Source organism: Eutrema salsugineum, unplaced genomic scaffold (assembly GCF_000478725.1).
Source record: "Eutrema salsugineum unplaced genomic scaffold, Eutsalg1_0 scaffold_12, whole genome shotgun sequence".
NCBI lineage: Eukaryota > Viridiplantae > Streptophyta > Magnoliopsida > Brassicales > Brassicaceae > Eutrema > Eutrema salsugineum.
Window position 1 is genome coordinate 10,519,930 of NW_006256895.1, and position 20,052 is coordinate 10,539,981.

The window sequence follows — 20,052 nt, forward strand, 5'->3', positions numbered from 1 at the left end:
CTTGGATTTTTCAAAACTATTGTTGCAGCAGTCGTACCAGACAATATTGCCCAAAAAAAGGAAAAAAACAGTAACTATTGAATTAATAACGGAGATAAATGATTGACAACAAAAATTACAAGTAGAAATGATGACGAGAACGGTTGACAAAAAAAAAAAAAAATGATGACGAAAATGATGTTTGATGGCGACATGGCTATTTTTATATTAATAATTAGAAAACAATAATACTATAATATTTAATACATATATGATAATCTCATAATCGTAAAGATAAGGTGGACCCAAATATTTTTATTATTATTAAATGCATTATGGATCTGACTTTATTATATATTTTTTTTTTCCTTTTTTAGGAAAAGAGATTGCAAACTATTTCAGCGATGGTTGGGACTTGGGGTATCCTTTGCTCACACATTCTCTATTTATTATTTTACTTATATGTTTTGTATTTTTGGGGTCAATTTGATTTATAGTGATAGGCCCCGTCGCCCCGAAAACGACAAGTGTTGATGAAATTTCAAATATAACTCACGAAAAGCACGTCATATGAATCATTAGAGGAAAAGAATCAGAAATTTTATGCGAGAATAATATAAAGAAAAATGAGGGAAAATATATAAATAAAAGAGAGAAATGAATGAATGTGTTTGCAGATAAATGATTGAAAAAGCATATCTCTGGCTGTCTCATCGTGCTATGTCCTCCACGAGAGGATCTCAACCCAAAGCAATAATTTTCACATTTGTTGATTATAATATTTTGGAGGCATAAAAAGAGAAAAAGAAATAGAGATTCGACAATTGTAAAAAAAACGTAAGATTAAAAATATATGTTCGATAATGCTATTGATATATTTTAGTTATCAAATATCCGGCCCAGTAATAGAAGTCCAATAAGTCACCAAATCTAAAGGGGAGAACAAAGCACAGAAAGATAGAAGTCTGATTCCGAAATACATTGTAGTAGCGAGAGTAATAGAAGAAAGGATTTGTTTTTTGTTTTTAGTGTGGCGTGAGCTCAATTTGCGTGCGTAGATTGACAGACACAGAGGCATTAGAAGACTCACCATGATACAGGATTGGAGAGGAGGAAGAAGCAGGTGCTTCGCCATCGGTAAAGAACCCAGGTGGTTTGGAATCGGAATCTGCAATGTCTCGAAATCGAGCAAGGATACAACGTTAGACATGCTTGGCCTGTCATGTGTCATTTGTTGCACGCACAGGAGACCAATTTCTATGCATCTTCGGACTTGATCCAATGGTGGTGATGAATCTAGAATGATCTCATCGATGACTTCGCTCCAGTTCCCATCCCTGCAACTTCTCCAAACCTTTTTCCATACATACAAAATTAAAAACTCAGAAGTAGATCTCAGATAAATAAATTATCTTTACCAAATAAAAAAAAGGGGTGGGCTTACTAAGCTCAGAAGATTGGTGTGTGAACGCAAATAAGAGAACGTGCGGTTCTGTTTCCCGGTTACAATTTCAAGGACCATTACCCCAAAACTAAAAACATCCGACTTGGTAGAGTATATGCCACTCACCGAGTATTCAGGAGACATGTAACCGCTGCGTAATGTAATTGCAAAATTTAACTTTTTTTTTAAAAAAAAGAAAATTATGTGATTACTAATAAAAAAAAAGGAAAAACAAAAATTATTGAGTGAGTGATGATTGCTTACTGTGTGCCAGAGGGCCGCTGCGTGTTGGCTTGGGTCTCGGTCCTAGGGAAGATTCTGGCCAGTCCAAAGTCGGATATTTTTGGGATCATATCTCTGTCAAGCAAGACATTTGCTGGCTTCAGATCTCTGTGGATAGTCCTGATCTGCGAGTCCTCGTGTATGTAAGTAAGACTTCGAGCAATCCCCTTGATGATTTCATATATCTGAGTCTAATTTAGCACACTGGAGCTCTGGCCTCCACCTATAATATAAATCAAATCAATCAGGAAGAATTGGATTTACACCGTAATGAAAAGAAAGAAAGAAAGAAAAAAAAGAGAGTATATAATACTAGAGATAGAAGAAAGCGTTACCAAAGAGATGCCTCTCCAGGCTTCCGTTTTCCAAGTATTCATAAATCAAAACCATTTCATTACCCTCGACGCTCCAGCCAAGAAGACGGACGAGATTGATGTTGTGAGGATTTTCCCTCCAATCGATCGCAAATCAACGAACAAGAGAATGAAGATAAAAGATCTAAAGACTAAAGACACACACAATTTTACGAGTTCGGGGCAATAACCTGCACCCTACGTCTTGCCGGAAAGATTTCGGAATCCACTAGAAACAGATCGTATCAAGTACAACAGAATTTCTCTCCTCTCTCACTCTAACCCTAATTCTCGGATGAGCCACTTCTACTTGATTTGAGAGATGAACCTAGATGATTATATGGCTTTATACTTAGCCAATTACATCAGCTCCTCACATGTGCGCGCAAACACGTGCGGAGTAAACCTGATCTAAACCGATCTCAATCTTCCTTATTCCGGTTAAGGACACAATCTTCAAATCTCCACCTTGTCCTTAACACTGTTTCTAGTTTCTGGATTCCCTCTCCCGTACATGAGTAAACCCACCCATCGTCTTTTCCTTCTGAATAAACCCATTCAGCTTTAACTTCCTCTGAGTAAACCCACTCAGCTTCTTATCCCTGAGCTTGACCAGCTCAGTCTTCAGTAACTCTTAGCAGCTTCAAAGCACTCTGAAACTTGCTAACTGGTAGCACCTTAGTAAAAATATCTGCCGGATTATACTCTGTCGCAATCTTGGACACTGAAATTGTCCCATCATCAATGAGATCTCTAATGAAATGATACTTCACTGCTACGTGTTTGGTTCTTTCATGGTGCACTGCGTTCTTTGCTAACGCTATTGCACTCTGAGAATCACAACTGATGTCAACTGCTCCTTGATCGAAGCCCAGCTCGTTCATAAGACCCTTTAACCAAACTGCTTCTCTTGAGGCTTCACCTAGAGCTAAGTATTCGGCTTCAGTGGTAGACAGGGCTACGATTTTCTGCAAGAAAGACTTCCAGCTAACTACATTTCCACCAACTGTGAATACTAAACCAGTTGTCGATCGTCTCTTGTCAAGATCCGCTGCATAATCTGAATCGCAATAGCCTTTCACCACGAAATCACCTTCTCGCTTAAAATACAGCTTCTTCTTGAGTGATCCTTTCACATATCTCAATATCCACTTGACTGCCTGCCAATGATCTTTCAGCGGTTTGCTCATGTATCTGCAGACTAATCCTACTGGATGAGCTAAATCTGGCCTGGTACCGATCATCGAGTACATAAGACTCCCCACTGCACTCTGATAAGGAACGTTTTTCATGTAAACACTCTGCTCTTGAACTTCTTTATCAGTAGCGGTCCTCATGCGAAAATAAACTCCAAGAGGTGTAGCAACAGATTTACACTGATCCATGTTAAACCTTCCTAACACCTTCAACAAATACCCTTCCTGTGACACTGTTAGAGTTCCCTTGACTCTATCTCTAGAAATTTCCATACCTAGAATTTTCTTAGCATCTCCTAAGTCCTTCATATCAAATTCCGAACCTAACAACTCCTTCAGTTCACTAACTAGCCTTATATCCTTGGAGGCTATCAAGATGTCATCTACATAGAGTAAAAGATATATGAAGTTACCTTGATACTCTTCCTTGTAGTACACACACATGTCAAGTTCGCTCCTTCTGTAACCATTCGCCTTCATAAAATCATTGAACCTTTTGTTCCATTGTCGCGGAGACTGCTTTAACCCGTACAATGACCTCTTGAGAAGACAAACTCTATCCGGATATCTTTTATCAACATATCCCTCAGGCTGCTCCATATAGATTTCTTCATCTAGAAACCCGTGTAGAAATGCTGTCTTCACGTCGAGCTGTTGAAGCTCCATGTCGAAATGAACAACCATCGAGAGAAGAAATCTAATGGAGACGTGCTTTACAACGGGGGAGAAGATCTCCTGATAATCTATTCCCTCCTTTTGGGAATATCCCTTAGCCACCAGTCTCGCTTTAAACCTTGGTGCTTCAACTCCCTGAATCCCTGCTTTCCGTTTGAAGACCCACTTACATCCAATCGGCTTATGTGATTTCACTCTGTCAACTAGAATCCAGGTCTGATTCCTTTTAAGTGAAATCATCTCTTCACCTGTAGCTTCCAGCCATTTCTCACTGTCTTCGTCTATTAACGCCTCTTGAAAACACGTAGGCTCGGTCTTGCCACCATCTTCTGTGACCAAATAAGCATACCCTGCCACTTCTTCAAGATCCGATTCTCCCTGACCGTAGACTTCGAAATCTTTGAGCTTAGCAGGTAACCTTGTCTCTCTCCGAGGTCGATCCCTAGCCAACTGATAGTTACTCAAGTCTGGTGTAGACGACTGGTCATCTTCGTTTGAGTTTTCACTTCTTGACTCTCCTGGGGAATCAGCTCCACCTTGAACTGAATTCTCACCTGAAAAATCAAAACTAGAACTTTCATCAGTAATAAAAGTAAGGGTTTTAGGGGTACCTTTAGTTAAATCGTCCTTGATGTCCTTGAACATAGAGTCTTCTTTGAAAACTACGTTCCTGCTGATGATGCACTTGTCTTCCTCAGGTAGCCATATTCTGAACCCCTTAACACCCTCTGGATAACCCGTAAAGATGCCTTTCCTAGCCCTTGGATTAAGCTTTCCCTCGCTTGAATGAACATACACTACGCATCCAAACCTCTTAAGGTTGAGTAGACTGGGCATTGCTGATGTCCACAACTCTTCTGGAACATCGAAATCTAGAGCACTCGAAGGAGTCCTGTTAACAAGATAAACTGATGTAGAAGCAGCTTCAGCCCAGAACCTCTGTCCCAATCCACTCTCACTCAGCATACTGCGGACTTTGTTCATAATGGTGCGATTCAACCTCTCTGCAACCCCATTTTGTTGGGGTGTGTATGTGCAGGTTCTGTGTCTGACTATACCCTCATCCTTACAATACTGGTCAAACCGTTGATTGCAGAACTCAAGCCCGTTATCCGTTCTGAACTTCTTTAGTTTCTTCTCTGACTGCTTTTCAACCATAATTTTCCACTCCACAAATCTATGGAATGCCTCATCTTTGGTCTTCAGGAAATATATCCAAGCCTTGCGGGACCAATCATCTATAAAGGATATAAAATACTGACACCTGCCTAGACTAAGGGGAACATTGGGTGATCCCCAGAGATCTGAGTGAACGTAATCTAACTTTCCCTTAGTTACGTGTTGACCAGTCCCAAAAACAGTCCTATGCGTTTTTCCTATCACGCAATCTTCACAAAATTTCAAGACAGATACTCTATCCTTTCCAAAGCAGCCTTTCTTCACCAGAACATCTAGACTTTTCTGTCCTAAGTGCCCTAGTCTACTATGCCAGAGTTCAGTTTGATCAGTTACCTCGGCAGCACAGGATTCTGAGACTTTTGCGGAACCTTGTAGAATGTATAGAGTATCTTTACCCTTCCTTGCACCCTTCATTATTACTGAGCATCCTTTAATGACCTTGATCATCCCTTTAGCTCCTTTGAACTCACAGCCTTTCTCCTCTAGTGTGCCCATGGAAATGAGATTCCTCGAAATGTCAGGCATATATCTCACTTCTGATAGGACGAACGTCGTTCCATCTGGGTTCGAGAATCTCACCGAACCAATTCCTTTAACTTCACAATGTGAACTGTTCGCCATTCTGACCCTGCCTGAATTTACCTCCTTGAATTCAATGAAGATATCTCTTCTAGGTGTCATATGGAAGGAGCAGCCAGTATCCATCACCCACTCCTCCTTGTCAGACTCGTTAAGTGACAGATTCACTTCAGATGCGATTAACCCTGCAATGTCTCTGACTTCCTCCTTTGCCAAAGACGATTCACCACTCTCGGATTGCACCTTATTCTTGTTCCTTTCCAACCACTTGTAACACTGCTTCTTGTAATGCCCTTCTTTCCCACAGATCCAGCATATCTTCTTGCCTTCTTTCGATCTAGACCTAGACCTGTTATGTTTCTTGTTCTGAGAACCCCTAGACTCCGATCTTCCCCGGACATAATAACCTTCTGAAGACTTCGAAGTAGATGGATTTGTTTTAAAATCCTTTTCCTTAGACCTCGCAGAACTAGCAATATCCTCAATCTTGATTGTATCTCTATCGTACTTAAGCGTTTCTTTCAACATATCAAACCTAGGCGGTAGCGAGTTCAAGAGGAGTATAGCTTGTACCTCATCGGGTACTTCAATGCTGAGATGACTTAACTCCCCAATGATCTTCAGGAAGTCATCTATATTTTCGTCGATTGTTCTCTGATCTTGCATCTTGAATCCGTATAACTTGAGCTGAGAATCCACTCTATTCGGTAAAGACTTAGGCATGTACTGTCTTTCGAGTATTGTCCAGGCTTCAGCAGCCGTAACACAATTCTCAATCTTCCGAAGTACTCGATCTCCGACGTTTAGGCATATGATGTTGAGCGCCTTTTCGCATCGCTCTAGTCTTTTTGCATCCTCCGGTTTCTTCTTGGCTGCATCTGCTTTAATCGGATCTTGAGTATCTTCGTCTTCTTCCTTGCTTGGCTCCGGATCTTCTGGTTTTGGCTCGAGAACATCCTTCAGACCTTGTACGCTGAGATGTGCGTACATGCGTCTTTTCCATAGTGAGAAATCCCCTTCGCCGTCGAACGGAGTGATCTCGGATCTCATCACTGATGTCTCCTTCATCTAATCTTCGTCTTCAAGATCTTTAGATCTAACTGTACACACTTCGATCCCACTCTTCGCGATCGCCTCTGTACCGAACAACCTCGGCTCTGATACCAATTTGTGAGGATTTTCCCTCTAATCGATCGCAAATCAACGAACAAGAGAATGAAGATAAGAGATCTAAAGACTAAAGACACACACAATTTTACGAGTTCGGGGCAATAACCTGCACCCTACGTCTCGCCGGAAAGATTCCGGAATCCACTAGAAACAGATCGTATCAAATACAACAGAATTTCTCTCCTCTCTCACTCTAACCCTAATTCTCGGATGAGCCACTTCTACTTGATTTGAGAGATGAACCTAGATGATTATATGGCTTTATACTTAGCCAATTACATCAGCTCCTCACATGTGCGCGCAAACACGTGCGGAGTAAACCTGATCTAAACCGATCTCAATCTTCCTTATTCCGGTTAAGGACACAATCTTCAGATGTGCTGAAGGCTCGCAATCAAATAGACCTCGTTCTTGAACTCAGAAATCCCTTGAGTTGAGATCTGTGATAGTTTCTTAGCCGCGATTTCTTCTCCGCTAGGTAACCGTCCCTGCACATTGTCATAATAACTCATACGATGTCTCAATATATATAATAACCCGACTTAAATGATCAGTAGTAATAGAGAAAAGAGAGATGATTTTTTTTTTTTTTTTTTTCAAGGAAATCTTACCTTGTAAACTTGTCTGAAACCGCCACTTCCGATTTTATTACTAAAGTTTTCAGTGGCCTGCACAACAACATGGAAGTCTATGGGAGCAAGTGTTGCGTTCCCTATGACCTGTGTTGAAGCTGGAGACATCTCTATCTCAGATGGTATTTGGCTTGCGCTTGCTCCACTTTCCTTCTTTTTCCAATAGCAGCAGCATATTGCTAATAATAGAAAAAACAATCCTGGGATGCCAAGACTCAAACCTATGATTAATCCAATGCTATAGTGTTTCTTCTTCCCTACGGCAAAAAGCAAGATAGAAGGTGATATATATATATATATATATATTACTTTGATTTGCATTCAAAGAGGAAGATCATATATCTTGTTGGATGCAAGAACCACAACTCTGAGAACATGGTGATCAATACGAGACATTGACGTGTGACATCTCTCGTTCATGTAAACAAAATATACTAACTTATTGGCTCTCAAAGATCATGAAGGGTAAAGTCTGGAAAGCATTAATCTAAAGAGAAAGGAATTGCATGATATGCCTTATCGAAGTTGACCCAAGTGTCGAAAGAAAAACAACTTGTTGAAACGTCTATCTGTCAGCAGAAATCACTAGTACAAAAAATAAATAAAAAAAAAGAGAGATGAGCGACCAACTTGGAAGAGAAACTGAAGATCTCAGATAAAAAAAAAAAAAAAAATCTCGAAAAACAGAAGCCCTCTGATATCTCAAGCTTTGTCCAAAAAACGATTGATTTGAGATAAATTTTAAAGAGATAGAATGAACTAACCATGGACTTTTATGTGAAGATCAATGCCTCCATAGGAGTAGCGCCTCAGGTTATAGAAGACATGGTCAGTCCAAAGAAAACAGGTAGGACCGTTGGATCGTGTACTGGTACTCACTGAGAATGCTTCGCAGTGACAGTCGTCGATGCATTTTTTCCGGCATTCTTGTACATCGCTGACAAATCTGTACTCTACAGGATCTGAAGTCCGTGGAAGGCTCATGTTAACAAGTTTATCAAACTTGTCGCTTCCACAACTGAGAAAGACGCAGTCTAGTGTCGAGTTGGGACTCAACCACACGGCGTGTCCATCTCTGAAGTGCTCTGATTCCACGTTTCCTCCATTAGTCCTCCGCTGTAGGACAATCGTAGTAGTGTCGCGTTGTTTTCTCATCCATCCAAGGACCGCTCGAGATGAATAGTTCACCAACATTCATGATGTCTATCCCAAAATTTTGGAACTTCATAGCGAAGTTTCCAGGTGACGGGTCATCTACGCTTTTCCAGGATGTTAGAAATCTGTTGTCGGCGGATCCGAGTATCATCCCTGGTAACAATGTATCTGTGGGAGAGTCGAAACTCTGCCATAACAAGTGGTTTTCGTCGGCGTACCTCACCACAAAATTCCCGTTCGCGAGAAGCTCTGCCACAAGAATCTTTACCTTTGGGGCCAAGACTGAAAAATCCAAGCGAGAACACGTTGTCCCTTGACACAAGCGTTTCCTTGCGCGACGGCGACAGCTAAGAATAACGAAGACGGCGAAGTAAACCAAAGCTACTCTCAAAGTCAGTTCCATCATCATTAAGACACAACAACGACAACAAAAAAATCGATCTGGTTGTTCAGACAAATCTCTGTGTGTCTGTCTTAGCGACAGAGGGAAAAACAGATACGCCCGGCGGAAATGTCCGACTTCAATGCAGCGGGATGGGCACCATTTAATTTCCGAGTCCCAAAAGTTTTCCAGTTACACAAACCGATCGAATTGCTTTTCCGGTTTTGTTTTGGAAACGATGTTCTGCCACTGACAGTGATAAATCAGAGGAAGAACGCAACACTGGTTACTTGCATTATCCCTATCTAGTTCCATTACCATATAACCGGGAAACGCTTCACCGAGACTGCTAAAATTCCAATTCGTACCAACTGCACCAGGGATTATGTATGATTTTACATTGGCCTCGGTCCAATCTTTTTTTTTTTCCACGTTTTCTTTGCCCATAAATCGATTTTTTTTCCTTTTCTGATTCATTCATTAATTTCAAATTGTATAGACATATACAAAGATCATCCATGAAATACCAACAAAAATGCATATTTTTATAAATTTTACTGGGGTCAACTGACCCCTGTATCAACCATGTTTTCTTCCAATGTAATCAAGCGAAGGATATTTGGAGATGTTCAAATGTTTTGATGTTTGATAATCCATCATCAGATTTGGAAACGAACATTCAAAAGATTTTTGATAGAACAGAAATTACCACTATCCCGTTGGATACTCGGCTACTACCTTTTTGGATATTGTGGTCATTCTGGAAATCAAAGAAGTTTATATTCCAAAAAGGAAACCTCCCAGCTTTAGAAGATGCAGCTCGTGGCATCGAAGGATGGGTGGGTGTAAGTAATCAAGAATATTTCTATTCAATGGCGAATAGAGAAGTGGCAATGGACGGGGATACTAAATGACAACCACCGCAGGAAGGATGGCTGAAATGTAATTTTGATATAAGCTTCACATCAAGTGAGACTCAAACAGGTGTTTGTGATTATACTGGTTGCCATATTGTCTCAGGGAATAGTAAGCTACCGCAGGTACAAAGCCCGTTTCAAGCTGAAGCACTTGGTTTGCTTTATGTTGTTCAAATTATTTGGATTCAAGGTTGACTAAATGTGTGGTTTGAAGGTGACAGTAAAGATCTAACTCGGTTAATCAACTATGGGGGACAGAGTACACATATTGGCAATGCGTTGATAGATATCAGAGAATGGATTAAGAAGTTACCTCTGTGTTCATTGGACCACACAAACCGTGAAAGAAATCAAGCTGCAGATATACATTAGCTAAAAAAACTCTTGTAGGAAATGTAACTTGTAATATTTTTCCTTGTCCACCTTTGTGACTGACAAAGTATTTGTATTACCCGTTTACAGTTTGATATATAATATAAGAAGTTAAAAAAAAAACAAAAAAAACAGATACATTTCACGAGATCTTTGCGGGTGAGAGACGCCTTCCCTCTGTTTAGTTTTTGGTATTCCCCTTAGTTTTTTGGTTCTTGTGACCTGTTAGAGTAGGCTAGTAAAAAATTTTGGAAGCCTCTAAGGTCTTGTGCAGCCTCCTTTTATTATTAGGGCTAATCTTTGTAATGAGCTTGAACCTTTGATTTCTAATATAATTCTGATGGAAAAAAAAAAAAAACAGATACGCTTAACGGAGACGGTGAAATTCCAATTCGTACCAACATCAGGAGAGAATTGAATTTTAAATGAGCATGGGCCTCATCCTTTTTGTCACGTTTTCTTATCCCATTAATCGATTTTAAGCTAGCCATGTACAAAAAGGGACATAATAATGGAACTAATAATTTTCATGGTTCTTATTTGAAAGTTGAAGTTTCTTTTGAAAAAATCTCATATTCATTTGTCCGAAAATTGGTTTGAACATATTTATCCCATACATTGCATTTTTTTAATCTCTCGTAACGCATTGTTGCATACACACCATATAAACTCAGGCTGATAAAATAATCCGAGCTTTTGCAAGTATCATTTTCCTGAATGAATTTTCAGCCAGCACTCCTGAACCAATCTGAAATAGTTATTTTTACGCAATTAGCAAAATTGTATCCCATACATCTTTAAAGTAGTTAGATATATATCCCGTTCCAATTCCATTCCGTATATCATTTTAATTATTATACATCGGTTTGATCATTTGACTAATAAAAGGAATTAATCATCAGAAGCTAAGTTTTAAACTTTTGTAGAAGATACAAACTTTTGCTGGTCCTACTACGAGTGGAGAGAAATAACACATTTCCCTTACAAAAAAAAAAAAAAACAAAGCAAAATAGATCACACACTAATAAAATGAATAAAAGAAAAACCCCAACTTGCAAGATTACACCGAAACAAAAAAAAAATAATACATATACAAAATGAACAATAATGAATATCATCAACCCCAAGACACAAGAGAAAACCAATGAACCATGAGCACGAGTGGCTCGTCATGTGTTTGCGTCGATAGGGGCACCGGTTCTAGCCTGCGAGATCCTGTTAGCGTAGATGGTCACTAGGCGAACCTGTGTGCTGTTTAGACCTTCCAAATACGGCAAGAATGCTTTCCCAAGCATTATATATATGTCTACCAGACAGAACACCACTGTCTGCAACAAACACAAATCCCAAAAAAAAAAAAAAAAAATGAGCTCAGAGTAAACCTCTATCCGATTTCATAAAATCTCAGGGCTCCGAAAAACACATGAAGTCTCTCCATTTGTTTTACCTTGCGAACATCTGCGCTTTGGTTCCCAAATGCTTCAAAAACGGCAGGCAAAAAAGAAGACAATTGATCCATTAATTCCTCTTGCGAGAGCCTACCCACAAGCTGTACACAAGAGACAATGTGTCTGTTTCAGTGAGATATGATCACAGTATGTATCTATGCGCAGCTGTAACACAAAGAAATGTTACCTTAGTTAAACAATTGATGCAAGCGACGAGAGTTTTCTCATCCTCTGTTACCAACAATGGGACAATAACCTGAAACAAAAGGCATCACTTAAAGTGAATCAACTAGCAATCAAATGAAAGCATAAAACCAAATGAGGCCATGAGAAGAGGGGAACTCTAACTACATACACTTAAGCATCTGAAAGGATCGTATTGGTACAAAACCGTTGTCAAGCATTGCTCAGCTTCACTGGTAACCTGAGAGGATATTTATCATATACGAGATCAGGATTCATAAATAAAAAAATAGAAGAATGGGGTAGATGCACAAGAATAAGGCTTGAGCATGCAATCTGTTACTTTTGGAACAGAGTCCTTCGAGACATGAAGCAGCTTCTCAATCACTATCTCAATCGAATCTTCCATGGCATCTTTCTGAAATTATCAAGTTAGATATATACACATGTCAGAAAAGGTATTCGTTAATTTCACAGAGCTGGAAATATGATACCACTAACGTGTTGGAGACGATTGATTAATGAGGCTGAGCAAGTAACAAACCTGGCTCTTTAGCATTTCAGAAATCAACGAAAGAGCAACTTCTCTGACTGAAAAATCTTCGTCATCGAACACTTCAAGAACAACCGTCAATATTTGATTGAAGTACTGAGAACAAAATAAAAAACAATTTTTGGAGAATATCCGTTGGGATTGATAAGCAAATGTATATGGTAAAGTCAGTATGAACAGTAGACGACTTCTGACCCAGAAGAACAAAAACGAATGAAGATCACCGACAGATACCAAAAACAGTGAATACAGCAGCTACCACATGCCAAAAAATTCCATGGTTTGGCTTGTTAAGTTTCTAGTCCTAAGTTAAAACCCATATAAAACATGCAACCACCAACACACATTTTACTTGTCTCAGTTAATCTTGTTTAGCCTTGTAAAGTTCATGGAGTACATTACGACATATCCGGTAACTACATTTTCTTCAGTAGAATTAAAATCTTATAAGTTATAAATGTCCAGGACCAATTACTCCGACTAGAGGAACTAGGGTTCATTAGGTATACCTTGGTCCAAACTGATTCCTCGTTAGCTACAGAGGCTTCAATTAATTGCTGAAGTCCAGATATCTTGCTCGAAGAAGGGCTTCCATCACTCCCATTGATCTGTGAAAGGGAAATCATCAGACATGTTTATAAATAGCAGAGAGAAAAAAAAAAAAAAAACGACTTTAGCAAATTTGACAGTAGTTACTTACCCTATGTAGAATCTGAGGAATGCTAGGTCCAGATTCCGGTGTTGGGTTAACCTTAATAGATGAGAGCATGTAGTGACTCAAATCTAATTCGCGGGAGACCTCATTTTCATGTCTTTCTTCCAAGGAATCAGTGTTTGTCATATTCAGACCATTTTTCTCCAAATGTGGTGGAGATAATCTATCTAAGATCTCAACGTTGTCTGAGCTTCCATTAGGGCTAGTTCTTGATATCAAATTCTGACCAGCTGAAGTAAATGTGTATTGGGGATCCGTTTGGTTCAACACATCGCAAGCAGAACTTATACCACCTCTGAAGTTGTGATACAGCTTTTCCTCAGTTCCACTGGCAACACTTTGACCAACACCACCAGTGATCGTTGTCGGCTCCTGGGAAGAACTCCACTTCCTACCACTATCACTGTCAACAGAACCCCCAGAATACCTGCCAAGGAATATATTCTTCTTGGAAGCACCGGTATATCCTTCTTCAGATGATGTCCCGATGGCATCAGATGGGTCATAGGATTTTATTCTCTGTTTCTCCTTCTTACTCTGCATATAATTTAATAGGTCCACCTCGATGCGAGGAGTATACTGTTTGAGGGCTCTTCTCAAGGAGTTTTGCTCCTCAACCGACAAACTAAGAATGTAATTTAGAAGTCCCGCAGAATCATAATGATTATAAACAGATATGATACAAGTAATGGAAGCTTCTTTTAACTTGGTATTTTTGTCGCGGGTTAACGGTGTCAACTTTGCCAGCCACAACTTTAGGATGCCACTATTACCCGAAATTTCAGGATTACCAGCATACCTGTTGAAGGAATTGATGGCAAATTCGATCACAGCTAATTTAGCCTTTGGTGATCTCTGCTCATCCAGTGAACGCAGCAATGCAGGTAAAAGGGAATCTACACTGTAGGTTTTGCTGACAATTTCCAAGGTTGACGAGCAAGGTTGTCTAACTACCTCTTTAGGATCGATTAGCCTTGAAAACACATGGGGTAAGACTCTTTCCATGTAGCTCTCAAACGGCTTTCGGCAAGATGGTATAAGATCTGCGAGTGTCGACAGTGCTGCTTGTGCAACCTTGTGGTGAGGATCATCCAAGTGCCGGAGGAATAGTTTCATTACTTTCTCAAAATTTTGGATTACTTCTTGAGCACCTTTTGGGCCTTGTTGCAGCAAAGTTTGTAGAAAATTAAAAGCTGAAACTCTGGCACACCAATCAGAACTTGAATTCAGTCCATCGTTAAGGGCCTCGTTCAGAGAAGCTGGACCATCAACATAATTTGACATGTCACCAACTTGCAGTTGACTATCATCAAAACTCCTCCTCCTGCCTGCCGACATTCTTCCTCCAACATTTTTCCTCAAAAGTGGCCTCTGAAAATTGGGAACATGGCTAGCGTTTGAATCCCTGAATGTCAAATCTTTATAAACGGTATCCATCTGCTGTCTGTCAAATTGACCAGCCATAAACCGCCTCGCCTCCCTGGCATCGTTGTTGTCCTCAAGAGAACTTCTCTCACTTCTCTCTGAACCCCGTTTAGCTGTCAATGATGAAAAGCTAGGATGAGACTCGGACAACAGATTGCCACGGTATGATTGTCTTCCTGAGTCTTTTGAAGCTTGAATTTGGGTAATGATATCTGACAAACCAAGGCCACCACTGCGATTACTGCCTCTGTTGATACTAGGCATTGATTCAGCAGTCGTGCTAATTGCGAGACTATTGGATGCTGGAACAGAAGCATGGAAAGGAGGATCACGAGACGATGGAGGGTCAACTCCTGCACTAGGGGAGACAAAAGACAATTTAGCTGCGCAAAGATGTTTTAGCTCATGTCAGGGAACGTTACGAAAACAAAATATACTCCCACAAGGAAAGAAGCTCAATACCTAGATCCAAACTACTCGAACGAAGGGCTGCAGGATTCTGTCTATCGGATACATGCAGTCCTCGGAGCATACTTTCAATTGCACTGACCTTTTGCTTGCTTGATTGTAACACACTTTCCAGACTACGTTCAGAACCTTTATTGAGATCCTTTGATTGGGATAGGAGTAGCCCAGAAGAAAGAGATCCTCCCGAGGACAAATTTGAACTTCTATCCATAGCGACTATGGCTGATGTTCCATAGCCAGGTAAATTAGATGGACCAGACATCTGAGAAAATGAAGGCTGGGAGTGTCTCTCACGGACAGATGGTGAGGCGTGCCTCCTATGAATTCCACCTTCGTCTTCATTTATTAACTGAGAACAGATGGAATGTGTTATTAAGCCTCATCAATTCAGATAAGCAGAATTTGGAGAGTTGAGAAGACTTACCCTTTGAATGACAGGGTCAAAGGAGGAAAACAAACGACGAGAACGATCCGGCCAGGTTTTTGCAAACATTCTATAGCACACTCTAGCAGTTGCCCGTACCTGTTACTCAATATATTAACAGTTTCCCGTGATACATGCGAGAATAAATAGATGGGCAACATAACAAATACAAATCATTTGATACTACTAATGCAAACATAGAACGCACTAGAAGTTGCATTGAACCCTAATCAGTGCCTTCCCACAGAGATGAAACAAGGAGCCAAAAACCTACTTTACTCTTAGCATCTGCAACATAACATCTAGTAATTATGGAAAATGGTATAAAAACAAACCTACCTCACTCATAGCATCTGCAACACAGCATCTAATCAGATCTTCGTACAAATCAACTGACCGCTGAATTTCTGGAGCATCAGGCCAATGTTCGAGTGTTAACAGTGCATATTCACAACACCTGTATAAAAAACTGGGATCAACCTCCACAAAATAAAATAAAAAATCTCATGGTTGATACGAGGGATCCCGTATACCTTGCTCGCAAAATTGCATTACGGTCATGTTTTGCTGATTCAGCAATGCGAGGAAGTACGCGGGCAGCTTTGCAGTTACGCAGCATCTGGAATAGCAAGAAAGCATCTGTGTAAGCGCAAAACTTAGGCGAGCGGGCAATCTTCTAAAAGCCAAATTCAGAAAAGTTAATATTTTACCGTTTTTATGCAGTTATCAGCAGATTCTGCAATTACAAGCACAGTGATGACAACCAGCTTGAAAAGCACCTGATTACCATGTAATAATTTAAACCAGAATGTATATGCATTCAATGTCATAACCATAAATGAGGGGTTGAAGCTTACTGGTATAAAGATCTCAGCGCATGCTTCAAAATCTCCCAGTAGCTCTTTTGATAAGAGACACAAGAGATGGCAAGCCTATGTACACGAGAAACAGCATATGAGGGATAGGAAATGGCAGAATACAAACTACATAAGATAAGGTTGCATTCATCTAATATACCGTTCACCCCCTACTGGAACTGTACCCATTAAAATGTGTTTCTCTGCTAAAATTATTATAAATTTTACTAAGATGGAGGGCGTTGGCACAGGAAAAAGATGAATTCCCATAAACTAAGTACTCAGTGAAAATGGCATTCCTCACGACATGCCAACTCATCATTATATCTCCATTGCTGGGCACAGAAGAATCATAATCCACTCCAAATCCTTGTAATAAAAGTATACAATCGACAATTTAGCTAACCTGTTTAACAATGGTAGACCTCCGATCAGATAACTGAGTACTTAAGGGACCAACAAGTTGCTTCAGAAGACCTCGAAAACAGGAGTAATCAGTCGCACCTTCAACAGAGAAAGATTTCATGAGATGGGATTGGGATACAAGAAAATTCCTCCACTGACTAGCAGAAAATATCATGGGCAGAAAATTAGCAATCAAAGCAAATGACAATTTGTTTAACAAAAATTGATTAGGTACCTCCTGCAACAAGTCCTTCAACCCTCCGCATAGCTGAAATACGCATTGCCCAGTCTTTCTCTGGGACAAGTGTTGAAGCAACTTTCTCAAATTCTCGTATCAGCTCCTTCTCTGAGTACACTTTGATTGGCTCGATGGGTTTTTCGGTGATGTCGGCATCTCCTGAAATGCACAGATACAAAAGCAATCAGCTGAGAAGGAAATATTACAGAACCTATTTTTAGACTTTAATCCTTGGGAGATGGATCATAACCTCCAAACAAAGAGTTCTCTCTCGTGGAAGTCTTTGCTCTGGGACTGCTTTTCTTTGGATTGACACTTGATGCCTTAGTCTCATTAGCAACATGATGACCACTACGACCGTCTGTAGAACGCGGTTGTGGCTCAATACGTTCCAGTCTAGCATTAATATCTTTGACCTGATTCAAAACCAGAAAACGAGTTCTAGCAAAGAGCGCCCCGAGACTGCGATTCTACTACTATTCTTCATCAAAGTACCCTTTAAGTTATGATGCAGTTTTAAATTAAGTGATATGCATTATGGCTCTACTATGCACAGCACATGGATTAATATTAATCTGAGATATACCATATATGATGGAAGATGGTGGCGCTGAAGCTCTTCCCGAAATTGAGACCCACCCTGCATGTACATCTCCTGAAAGAAAAGAGAACTGTGATATTAAAAGCAAACACAAAATAGAGCTCCGCGGTGTAAAGTGAAATTCCCAACTCAAATTAGAACTGCTTCAGTCATAAAACTGGAATTAAGGTGCATAACCAGGTTTGAGAGCCAGCCCTCACTACTCGAAGCTAATAGAAAGTGTTATAACAGCTGAGCTGTAAACAAGAAGTCACTTGAGTAGTTGAAAACGAGTTAAACTTGCCTCAATACACAGAATTGCAGCTTCCCTAACTGCTTGATTCGGGTCATTTAACATCTGAAGTATCTGATAATTAAGAAGAAGAAGCAGATTGTTCAATGAAAAATGCCTTGGAAACCAGTCAAAAGTAATAATAAAAAAAAAAAAGCATTGTTCACTCATAGTAGCCAAATGGCGTCGAAGGGAGAGATACCGGAGCAAGTATAACACGCTGGAGAGGAAGTTCCGTGGATGCAAAAAGACCAATTGCCGATGTGACAGTACGCGCAAACTCTTCCCGCACTCTCCAACTCTTATGCATCCAAGCATACGAACCGGCTCTTTCAACTATAATCGTCGGAGATGAAACCTAGAACCCAACCAAACCGTAAACAGAAGATGCCGCCGATTCAACAAACATATTTAGTGTGGTCAAGAAACAAACCTCCATGAGAGTTGTCAACAAACGTCTCGCCGCATCCCTAACCGGTTGTTTGCTGTCTCCGAGCCGCTCCACGACGGCAGGCACAAGCGCGTTCAAATGGAGCTTCAGATGTTCACCGGCGAGCACGGCGGCGGAAGCAAGCGCCTGAAGCGCACCCTGAGAGACTCTGAAATTGCTGTCCTTGAGGAGATCCAAACAACAATCAACCAGTGATGTCACTTCCGCCGGGCTCAGGCTCTTTCTAGAAGCTTCCAGAAGCTGGTGCAGCCGCTCCACCGCCGCCATGCGCTCCTTCGTGTCCTTGGCTCGCGCCATTTCCAGCGCCTCCTCCATCACCAAACCACCGTTTCGATTCCGATCTGGCTCTCCTCCGTTCAGATCTGCCTAATCTCTAATCAGATTTATACAACCGAATCGATCCAAGGAGGACTCAGTGAACCGAGGGAGGGAGAGAGAGAGTGTGTGTGTGTGTTTTTGTCTGTGTAATGTGATGCGTTTAGAGAGAGAAAACAAAGGGATTTAGCGGAGAAGAGTGCCGCTTAATTTGTGTAATTAGAACTGTAGAAGAAAGAGTAAAGGCGACTAGTAAAAGACTCTCTCTCTCTCTCTCTCCATTTTTGAAGGAAGATAAACGAAAGCATGTGGTTGGCTAGCCAACTGGGAAAACATTTACCCTTTTTCCTTTTAGTAATTACGGTAACATGCCACTACTACTACTACTTTGTTATGGTCCCAACTCCCAACCAAGTGCCAAGTCCCAACTAAACTTAATTTAAATTTGACGATACGTCACGATAGTGGTTTTAATTATATTTTGAAAAATTACATTGACACCAAATATAAACTAAAAATCAAATGTATGTTTTGACTAAATGTTGAATCTAAAAAAAAAACAAACCCGGAAAAAAATCAGATAAAATGCTTCTACTCAGTGGTTGGTAAAGTTCTAAGAAAAACAAATTAAATTGCTCATTAGTTTATATTTATTTCATTAAATAACATTAGATTAGAAATTAGTTATTATGTCTATCACCAACCTAACCAGACCGGAATAAATCCAAATGATGTATAATCAATTTATAGTCAAAAGGAAATTTAAAACTCTATAATAATAAAATAATATATGGTATAATAATTATCGATTTGATTCACTATTGTGAAATATATGGATTTATATTGACCACCCAACCGAAGATGTCGGTTCATAAGTGGATTAATAAGTTGTAAACATGAAATGGTGATTTTAGATATCAAAGGCTTTTTGAATTTTGATAATAAGTTAATCACATGATTAACCAATTGTTGATACGCCGGGTGATCTTAAACAGCTGGTGCGGGCCAAGCAGGCAAAACGTAATTGACAAGTCTTAATGCTAAAGACTTTCCCACCCTTTTTTATTATCTTATCCTTTGGAGTTCCTATGTAATCTAGTATTTGTTTATCACTTTCAAAATAATCATTTACTTGGATTGCTGATAAAAAAAAATATATATTAATTACAATTAGGTTAGGCAAATAAAATACTAAGTCAATGTATAAACATAAAGAAATACAAGTCTTGCACTAACATATTATAAATAAGGGCAAAATAAGTGACTTTGATCGCAAGTCAGTAACAGCCCGCATCGTTGTGATCCAGTGGTAAAGAAGTCCACATTATAGCACTTCAGTACGTTCTTACCGGGGCCGACCGGATCAGCCGATAAGATTTATCA

At 40.0% G+C, this 20,052-nt stretch overlaps 1 protein-coding gene and 1 pseudogene across 1 annotated transcript; both read right to left on the minus strand.

The window, feature by feature from the left end:
* Window positions 1-585: 585 nt before the first annotated feature.
* LOC18025715 lies at window positions 586-8,473 on the minus strand (annotated as a pseudogene).
* Window positions 8,474-11,142: 2,669 nt separating this feature from the next.
* On the minus strand, window positions 11,143-18,924 carry LOC18025716 (CLIP-associated protein). The gene is made up of 21 exons (XM_006408870.2): window positions 18,337-18,924; window positions 18,106-18,261; window positions 17,916-17,978; window positions 17,618-17,686; window positions 17,282-17,447; window positions 17,029-17,190; window positions 16,795-16,892; window positions 16,389-16,463; window positions 16,242-16,310; window positions 16,065-16,150; window positions 15,871-15,988; window positions 15,532-15,630; window positions 15,102-15,456; window positions 13,200-14,992; window positions 13,009-13,107; window positions 12,491-12,595; window positions 12,290-12,364; window positions 12,119-12,187; window positions 11,951-12,019; window positions 11,763-11,864; window positions 11,143-11,643 (listed from the first exon to the last, which is right to left on the minus strand). The coding sequence occupies exons 1-21, from the start codon at window positions 18,667-18,669 to the stop codon at window positions 11,485-11,487; spliced, it is 4,320 nt and encodes a 1,439-aa protein (XP_006408933.1). The 5' UTR covers window positions 18,670-18,924; the 3' UTR covers window positions 11,143-11,484.
* Window positions 18,925-20,052: the final 1,128 nt, after the last annotated feature.